This window comes from Drosophila eugracilis, unplaced genomic scaffold, assembly GCF_018153835.1.
Source record: "Drosophila eugracilis isolate 14026-0451.02 unplaced genomic scaffold, ASM1815383v1 contig_974, whole genome shotgun sequence".
In the NCBI taxonomy this organism is placed as follows: domain Eukaryota; kingdom Metazoa; phylum Arthropoda; class Insecta; order Diptera; family Drosophilidae; genus Drosophila; species Drosophila eugracilis.
This window is the reverse complement of record NW_024573893.1, coordinates 879,494-888,745: the sequence shown is the minus strand read 5'-3', so window position 1 is coordinate 888,745 and position 9,252 is coordinate 879,494. Positions and strand designations below refer to the sequence as shown.

At 42.0% G+C, this 9,252-nt stretch overlaps 3 protein-coding genes across 3 annotated transcripts; 1 reads left to right on the top strand and 2 right to left on the bottom strand.

Annotated features, from left to right (window-relative positions):
• Positions 1 to 4,089: 4,089 nt before the first annotated feature.
• LOC121530550 lies at positions 4,090 to 4,965 on the bottom strand. Its single transcript, XM_041819793.1, has one exon. The coding sequence runs from the start codon at positions 4,960 to 4,962 to the stop codon at positions 4,090 to 4,092; it is 873 nt and encodes a 290-aa protein (XP_041675727.1). The 5' UTR covers positions 4,963 to 4,965.
• Positions 4,966 to 5,084: 119 nt separating this feature from the next.
• On the top strand, positions 5,085 to 6,698 carry LOC108115055 (arrestin domain-containing protein 3-like). The gene is made up of 4 exons (XM_041819792.1): positions 5,085 to 5,103; positions 5,304 to 5,653; positions 5,837 to 6,392; positions 6,511 to 6,698. The coding sequence occupies exons 1-4, from the start codon at positions 5,085 to 5,087 to the stop codon at positions 6,696 to 6,698; spliced, it is 1,113 nt and encodes a 370-aa protein (XP_041675726.1).
• A 53-nt stretch (positions 6,699 to 6,751) lies between these two features.
• Positions 6,752 to 8,829, bottom strand: LOC108115094 (arrestin domain-containing protein 5). The gene is made up of 3 exons (XM_017226343.2): positions 8,685 to 8,829; positions 7,062 to 8,030; positions 6,752 to 6,998 (listed from the first exon to the last, which is right to left on the bottom strand). The coding sequence occupies exons 1-3, from the start codon at positions 8,794 to 8,796 to the stop codon at positions 6,847 to 6,849; spliced, it is 1,233 nt and encodes a 410-aa protein (XP_017081832.2). The 5' UTR covers positions 8,797 to 8,829; the 3' UTR covers positions 6,752 to 6,846.
• Positions 8,830 to 9,252: the final 423 nt, after the last annotated feature.

Below are 9,252 nucleotides of genomic sequence, written 5' to 3'. Positions count from 1 at the left end.
GAAACGTTTTCTGGCGCGTGGCATGTTGATTGAATTTCACAACTCGACTGCTCTTTAATTCATGTCAATCCCTTTTTAATTCCCTCTCACCCTCCAATACACACGCACAGTGTGGTGAGTTATGACGTACACTATCTGTCTCACTCATGCCCACGGCCAGACTACGTTGACAGAATTATGTATCTGCCTCGCACGAAAGAAAGGGGAACCACAAAGAAATAAAACAAATGTGTACCAACAAATAATCGTTATAATTTGAATGTTTAAATTATTCTGCGACACGGCCTTCCTGACCTATCTCACGTCCTCGTGAGTTTGCAATATAAAGGTTTTACAAAATATTCTCTTGTTATTATTATTATTATTTTCCTTTTAATACATATTCAATTCAAGCAGGTTTCGCGAAAATACATTTTTCTTCTTAAATAAAAATTGAACAAATTATTTCTTACTCTTATACAACGCTTGCCATGAGATTCAGATTACCACCAACTTAAATTCAAACAATTAAAATTATTCAGCCTTTTCTTTCATAAGGCAATCATATTCTTCATTTCATTTACAAAAATCATGCCAACAACTAGCACACAGTCATTAACAAAATAAACTGGCCAGCCAATAAACAAGTTAATTTAGCCCACAGCTTATATCCAGACAAACCGGCCATCACAAATAGCTCACAGTTTAGTTTATAAGCCGGCCAAATAACTGACGTCCGATCATTACCAAAATTTCAATATTAATGCAGCAAATGGAGAACCACATAACTCGGGCGCTCACCTCTACAGAAAGTCATGAAATATGGAACCGATCCGGAAAGGTCTTTATTCTATTTCAAGATCACAGCCCTCGCCGGCTTGATCTGTGGCATCTTCATCACTGACTTCATCATTCAGTTCTGTGATTTCTTCATCATCACACTCATCATCCAACTCTGTGGTAATCCCCTTCTCAGGCATACGCCTCAAAAATTCGTGAGAATATTTATAGGTTCTATTATTAGTTAGTGCCTTAAGTTTATACCGATCTCCTTCCAATATTTCGGTTACTAAAAACGGTCCTCTAAACTTAGGGTCTAATTTTGTCTGATGTCGCTCTTCGTTCTTAAGCAAAACGTGATCACCAACTTTATGTCTTACAATAGTAGCCTTATCTTTATCAAATCTAGCCTTATCATAATTGGCGTTCTTTTCCATGTTTTGCTTAGCCATTTCTCTAACTTTATCAATATCAACATCGTTCTTATTTTCAACAACAGGTACGAGACCAAACGGCCTTGCTTCTTTGCCAATAAGTAGTTCTAAAGGGCTAACCTTAGTCACTCTATTGGGCGTACAATTAAGAGCCAGTTGAATTTCGCATAAAGCATCTTGCCATGACCCCTGACCTGTCTCAACCGCTGTTAGCATGGACTTTAGAGTACTCATAACTCGCTCTACTTGGCCATTGGCCCGACTAGCACCCGTGGCGATCAGATGCAAATCTATCTTTTGAACCGAACAGAAATCACGGAATGCTGTGCTTGAAAAACTACGTCCCTGATCTGCGATCAGACGAGAGGGTACGCCGAACAATGATATTTGTGATCTTAATGCCCTAATACAGCTCTCGGTGTCTAGCCTCGATGTATGAGATAAAAAGACAAACTTCGTGAAGGCGTCTATTGACACGATTATGTATTCCTTCTGTTCATTTTTACCACTAAGCTTCCCTGTGATGTCGATGTGGACTGTATGCCACGGGATGTTAACCTTTGGTATGGGATGCAATTCCGCTTGTACCCTACCAGATGGGGGCTTTGACAATCTGCATGTAATACAGTTGTCGACAAATTTGCGAACGTATTTGGACATCTTGTCAAACCAATAGTATTCGTACATTTTCTCAAGGGTTTTTCCCAACCAAGGTGCATAATTGACTCGTGCACATTGTTTACAGCTGACCACCTAAATGGCTTTGGGATGATAGGGAGACAACGAGTCTTTCCGTTTCTTTGAATTTTCCTATACAGCATTCCTGCCCTTAACTCGAACGTTTTGGCCAAATCCTCAGAAAGATCATCGTTACGCAATTTAGAAACAATAGACGACGTTTCTACGTCTCGTTGCTGCTCAGCTAACAACCAGTTGTCAGTAATCTCTGTTAAATTTATATGTTTTTCCACTGTACCTTTTGACTGGATGCGATCTTTTGATATGGGATTTCGAGACAGAAAATCTACGTGAGCCATTCGTTCGCCTGGCCTATACTGAATGTCAAACTCAAAAGATTGCATGTACGACCACCACCTATGGACTCTTGGAGTCAGTTCCGCTTTTGTGCGAGATGCCTTGAGAGAATTGCAATCGGTAAAAACGATAAAATGTCGACCATGCAAGTAATGGCGAAAATGCTTAATAGAATTGAAAACTGCAAGTGTTTCCAACTCATACGAGTGATAACGCGATTCCGCTGACGAAGTCCGTTTACTAAAGTATTCGATAACTCGTGGCTTGTTTTCGATTTTGTGCAACAAAATTGCGCCATAGCCATCGGCACTCGCATCTGTATGAAGCTCAATAGGAAATTGTGGATCGAAAATAGTAAGAACAGGTTCACTAGTCAGGATTGAAATTACCTTCTGTCGTATTTGCTCGTGCTCTAATTCCCATGAAAATGACATGCTTTTTGAAGTTAGAGCATAGAGTGGTTTCAGTAACTGTGAAAACTTGGGTACAAACTGACGAAAATACGAGACCAGTCCAATAAATTGTCTCAGTTGAGTCACAGATTGCGGGAGGCGGTAAATCTATAAGAGCTTGTATTTTTCTAGGATTCGGTCGAATTTCACCTGCTCTAACTTCGAAGCCCAAATATTCTACACAAGATTTAAGAAAGGAGCATTTTTTAATGTTGAAAGAAAATCCTGCTTCGACGAGTGCTTGTAGAGTTATTTTTTAGCCTGTCGAAAGCTTCCTCCTTTGTGCGTGCAACTATCATTACATCGTCCATATAAACGATGGCATATGTATGAGTCAGATCGCCTAGGGCACGATTAATGGCCCTCTGGAATACAGAAGGCGCATTTTTAAGCCCAAAAGGCATAGCCAAGTATTCATACTGCCCTTCTGGGGTTACAAAAGCTGTCCGTTCAATAGAGCTTGGATGTATTGGGATCTGATGGAAGCCACTCGCCATGTCAATGCACGTGAAAAACCTAGCACCACTCAACCTAGCTATCTGGTCAGATATAAGTGGCAATGGGTACTTGTCGGAAACGGTATTGGCATTAAGCTCACGATAGTCAACACACAGACGGTCTGTACCATTTTTCTTGCGGACAAGTAACATCGGACTCGCGAAAGGAGAGGAACTGTGTCTTATTATGTTTGCTTCCAACAGCTCTTGAATGGAATGTCTAACCTTTTCTTTTTCTTCCACACTCAATCGATAAGGGCGTCTCTGAACCGTCCTATTCTGATCAATCAAGCGAATCTCTAACTGTCCCGTAGTCACGCGACTCTGTGGTATACCGTTTATAAAAGAATTTGAATACCCCCTGTAATATTGAGAGCAGTTTGTCTTTATCCTGCCCATGTAAATCGGTATCGACACCAGCCAGGTCAGGAGTGCATTCGGAGACTACGACAGGTAATACAGACTTTTCGTTAAACATAGTAAGCGCGCTTGATGTAATTGTCACGCCGATGCCCTGGCTCAAAATTTCCCGGCCAATCAGAGCGTCGTATTTGATATGATTGTCTAAAACTACGTGAAACAAGATTTCGAAAGAACGCTCACAAATTAAAACATTCGCCAATATCTGTAAAATGCTGCAAACAGAGTTGTCACCTATACCCCTCAATGTCACTACGTTATTTATTCTAGTGCCGGATAATCTCAGTGATGCAGTCTCTTTGATGAGTGAACATTCGGCTCCGGAGTCGAAGTAAAATTGGAACGACTCACCAAACTGCCGCAACGTTCCTAAGGGCTCAAGTACTGTGCATATGTTTACGTCTTTGATGGTATTGCTCTTCATCGGCGGGCGCTCCTGACGATCTGGGCACACAGTAGATACATGTCCAGCTTTTCCACATTTATAGCAGATCACGGATGATCGATCTTTTGCTCCAAATTGTTGATTACGGGGCTGCTGACGCTGAGTTGCCTTTTTATTAAAGCGACATTCTTGTGTCCGGGTTTGCCACAATTATGACACGTGATGTGAGACATAGTCCTGACTCTTTTTCCTTGGGGTGCTGATAAGTTGTCACTCGAATGCTGGTTCTGTCTAGTGTCGAACGAAAAGGCTTTGAGTTCCTGATGCAGCTCGTTTCTGGTTTTGATATCCGTCGTAAAAACCAAACGGCGCAATCGTTTGTCTATCCCAGCTGCATGTGCCAACGTAACGGATACTGCAATCTGCTCGACGCTAAGTGACTTCCAGCGGGCCATAAGTGATGTGACCATTCTGCTTCCATACAGCGACAAGCACTCTCCTTCGTTTGGGCGTGCATTTAGCAAATTCATAACGGTTGCGGCCAAAGTCTCCGTTCCAGAAAAATATTGCAAAAATAATTCTCGGAACTGCGTCCACGTAATGCCGGGAAAACATGTCTGCGAGAGCCAGTGAGATGCGGTGCCTTCCAGTGATTTGCTGAGGGACATTACAAGAGCGCTGCCCACTAGCTGGTTTTCGGACAAGATGTAGTCGACCGTTGAACACCAGGAGAGAGCGTCTGATCCTGCACGATCAGGGTTGAACTTTGGCAGAACAATGTTTTTGGCATCTTTTGGTTCATTTTGAGAGCACTGCACCTGTTTTATTAGCTCAGCGAAATTACGATTTTGCATCTCCAAAATTGACAAAAGATTTGCATCATCGGCTGGAGGCGGAGGTAATCCCACTTCTGATGACGAGGATTCATTATCTGAGTCTTTGACCGGACTTTCGGCGAAACGTTTTCTGGCGCGTGGCATGTTGATTGAATTTCACAACTCGACTGCTCTTTAATTCATGTCAATCCGTTTTTAATTCCCTCTCACCCTCCAATACACACGCACAGTGTGGTGAGTTATGACGTACACTATCTGTCTCACTCATGCCCACGGCCAGACTACGTTGACAGAATTATGTATCTGCCTCGCACGAAAGAAAGGGGAACCACAAAGAAATAAAACAAATGTGTACCAACAAATAATCGTTATAATTTGAATGTTTAAATTATTCTGCGACACGTACATATATGCATAAACTGAGGCAATAGTAATGAATTTCTCCTGTGTAATTTCATTTCATTTACTATTTTGAATTTTTGAAGAGATTTACATACTCTTCGAGGGCGAGGCAACGGTGCATTGGAATGAAACCAGAACTACTAGCGTAAATGGAAATACGTCAAGCTATACGCAGCCTTTTCGGAGCAAACAAAGGTACCTAAACACCCGTTCTAATGTATTCGGATATGGAGTACTACCAGCTGGTACGCACACCTACAACTACTGCTTTCTCTTGCCACTGGACTGCCCCACTTCAGTGGTGGCACAGCATGGAAAGATCAGCTACGAGATCTCTCTGGTAATCAATCGCCATTGGCGATTCAACAAAGTCTATAAACATCCACTAACTGTGGTTCAGACCTACAACCTAAACATGAGTCCTCAATTGCTGGTAAGATTGGAATACTTTAACCTACTGAAAATTTCACTACCTTTCATAATATTATATATTTTGCAATCACTTACTTAGGCATTTTATCCAAAAATTTTGTAAAATGTTCCGTAGAAAATAGTGAGAGGGGATTACCTAAATATAATGTAGCTAAAAGATAGACAAAACCATTTCCCTCCACAGATACCGCTGGTGCGAGAGGAAGTCAAGCACTTTTGCTGTTGGCCATGCAGTTCCGGTCCCGTTCTTTCAACTCTCACAATACCTTTCGGTGGATATGCACCCGGCCAGAAGATCCACTTCACCTTGGAAATCGATAACCAATCGAGTGGCTATGACCTGGACGGAATCGAAGTTAAATTGAAGCAGAACTTCTTGTTTGAGGCCAACTCCCCTTACAACAAAACGCGTGAGCAGGAGAACAGTCTAAGTCAAAGCTGCCAGGAGGAAAGGGTATTGCGATTGTCAAGTAAGATCATCAACTACACCTTGGCCATTCCATCGGTACCGCCGACCTCCCGCACCCAATGTATTATAATGGTGAGCTATCGTGTGGTTGTGTCGCTGAAGATGGGCAGCTGCCACAAGGACTCGGTCTTCGAAATGCCGATTGTCATTGGCACCATTCCTTTAATCCAGAGCGCACGAAATCCATTTAATGGGGTGCAGAGGATACCAGAAACACAGAGTACCCCGGCCGTAACTGCTACAGAGCTGCCTCCTAGTTATGACAACTGCAGTAAGTACACAGTGGAGACTGAAGCTCAGACTCATTAAAAATATAAACTACTTTACGACGCAGGTTGCTTTTCAATTCGACAAATACTAATTTCATATATTTCTGAATACATCGATAGACCCACCAACCTTCGAGACGGCCACCAATTTTGGGGAGAGGTTTATAGACATGGATGTGGACGAGCACAATCACACGGATGACTTTATTCCGCGTTACCCGGTGTACACCAACTTTGCAATGCCGTCTGCGCCCCCTCCACCCTCTGAGGAACTGGATTCCCAATTCGTTCCTGTAACTTCCTCATAATGTCTAGCCCATTTATCCAATGATTGCTCCACCTAATCCAGCAAAATCCTTTAATTTGGTGGTGAAAAATATATTTATTTTGTGTACGTTAACTAAAAGATAAAATAAATTAGACGATCTTCTAAAGTAATAAAGTGCTTCTGTGCAATCAATGGGACTTGACTTCCTCAGACTGCGTCTGATCCATTTCGTAGTAGACATAGCGTGGTCTAAAATCCAACTGCTCCCCGGACAAATAGTTTTTGTTGGTCTTGTTCAGATTGGTGGCAACCATGAACTCGGCTTCACGGAAATTAGAAGCTGTTTACAGAGAGGGAAATATTAAGTTTGAGTTACGAAAATATAATACAAAGAGAAACGTACCCAAGGAAGTGGTTGAAACACTAAAATTTGGAGCCGACCTTTGGACTGTTTCGGCAGGAGGTGTCGGTTCCGGTGCAGTGCCATCCATCGGTTCTTGCATTAGAAGTTTACCAGGACATGGTGGCGTAACATTGCCAATGATTACCGGAATCCGTGCCGCAATGAAGCGTTTCTCCTGTTGAGTCCTGACCAGCACCTCCACCTCGTAGTTCAGCTGCAGGCAAGCGCATCCTGCCACACTCAAAGTGGCCGCTGTTTGTGGCACTTGCAGCATGTGTAGATGCTGAAAATTCTCTAATTCTCCTCGAGGAAGATTATGAAGCTCATGGCTGCTTGTTAGGATAGTTTGGCGTTCTTCCTTGGACTCCATGCGCTTGGGTTTATTCCTTAAGTGGGCAACATAGGTGCTGATCTGAACGAGGGAATAATTTACCTCGCGAAGTGGCAACTTCTCCGGATTGTGCAACTTCACGTGTACGGAAATTCCCGCGCCTGGCGAATAAGATGCCCTGGGAATCTGGAGCTGCAAGTTCAGCGGTTTTATCCAGAATTTGAGACGAGGAGTCTCCTCATGAATCTGTACTTCACTGCTTCGTGTCTCCTGGCTGAGACTGTTCTGCGGGAAAATCTGCAACTGGCGTACATTAAGCACCTCCATCGGACGATCCGCACTACTATGGATGAGCACCTGGAGTGTGTAACGAATGTGTCCGTGGGCTCCCTCGTAGTTACCGGGACAGTTCTTGGGTAGCTTCACATGAAAACCGTAATTGTAGGTGCCCGCCTCCATTATCTGGGGCTGTGAGGCTTCCGAGCCCACAAAATAATCGATTTTTGCAAAATAATCCACGCGATAATCAAAGTCCAAGTTCTGACTCTGCACCGGCGACTCCTTATTCTTTGGTTTCTTTGGCTTTTGGGGCTGCTGCCAGGCGGTGCTTGCATAGCCATTGGCCTCCAAGCTTATTGCTAATGTAAGAAAGATTATAGATTTAATATAAAGATATTTTTACATTTATAGAAGCTTTTATTCTTAGCAAATCATAATGTATCAAATTAGTTTCATTTCTTTATCAAAAAGTAAAATTTTTGGCATGACTAAAGTTGGGGACTGTTTTTAACAGACCAGAGAAAATATTTGCGGAAGCGTCTGAAGAATGTTTTAATTTACGATTAATATTTTTCGAACTTTAAGATAAATTTAGAAAATATTACATTATTTATATATGCTTTAATATCCTATCAATCGAAAATATTGCAGAAGTATTACTTAAAGTGTTTAATTTTATTGGTGAAATAAGAAATACAAATCATATTTAATGATAATGATAAATAGCATTAAACAAAAAAAAAACAAATAAAAAAATGAAATTCACAGGTAAAAACCAGTGAGAAAATGTGTATATTTTAGCAATCTCTTTGAGTTCTAACTATGAAAAATTGATTAATAAATTTAGCGATCGATAAGCTCACCGGTAGGTATTAGCATTTTGATTTTACGGCGACAAACGCTATCAGCAATTTGGCGAATTATAAACGAAACTAGATCTTGATCGATGAGTCACCGGCGCTCTATGGATGTAGCCTATGTACAGGGTAGCCCCATGAGTCATTGCTACTTACCTTTGATTAAAGCACGCTCCGAAAGGGTCAGATAGACGTGGCCATTGACCGTCTCACCGGCCCTATAGGCCCCCCGGGGATTGTCCAACTGGATGTCACAGCGATGGCTCATTTTCGACACTCTGCTCTCTCTGTTGACTGCTCGACGGCTAACCGATGTCTGGCAGTTGTTGACAATATGCTCGGCCATTAAGAACGGAACTTGAAGCGGCCTTATCGGTTATACTAGGTGTGAATGCTACCACAGCCATGGCTATTATCGGCATAGCCATTATCTAATCTGGCCTAGAACGCCTCCAGCGGAGTGTGCCGGGTGACAACGGTTATCGGGTATCAAACAATTTGTAATTTAATTAAACTGTATTACATCGCAGGACGGCAGGTGTAGCCTACATATGTGCGAAAGTTCTGAGTGAATGATGGATTCAAGGACATCAATATATATGAGGTGAACGTAAGCTGAAATTTTTATAAAATATAATCTTCAAAATAGATAATTAAGTTTCTTTTATAAGGTTGCAGGTTTTTACACCAAAACTTTACATAGTCCTAACCTTATCTAAGCACC

Excerpts from the sequence above, each read along its gene's own strand:
- LOC121530550 (XM_041819793.1), bottom strand. The coding sequence starts at position 4,962 with ATGCCACGCGCCAGAAAACGTTTCGCCGAAAGTCCGGTCAAAGACTCA.
- LOC108115055 (XM_041819792.1), top strand. Across the intron at positions 5,654-5,836 it reads ACATGAGTCCTCAATTGCTG|ATACCGCTGGTGCGAGAGGA; the intron begins GTAAGATTGGAA and ends TTCCCTCCACAG. Across the intron at positions 6,393-6,510 it reads TCCTAGTTATGACAACTGCA|ACCCACCAACCTTCGAGACG; the intron begins GTAAGTACACAG and ends ATACATCGATAG.
- LOC108115094 (XM_017226343.2), bottom strand. The coding sequence starts at position 8,796 with ATGAGCCATCGCTGTGACATCCAGTTGGACAATCCCCGGGGGGCCTAT. Across the intron at positions 8,031-8,684 it reads GGAGCGTGCTTTAATCAAAG|CAATAAGCTTGGAGGCCAAT; the intron begins GTAAGTAGCAAT and ends TTCTTACATTAG. Across the intron at positions 6,999-7,061 it reads TGTTTCAACCACTTCCTTGG|CTTCTAATTTCCGTGAAGCC; the intron begins GTACGTTTCTCT and ends CTCTGTAAACAG.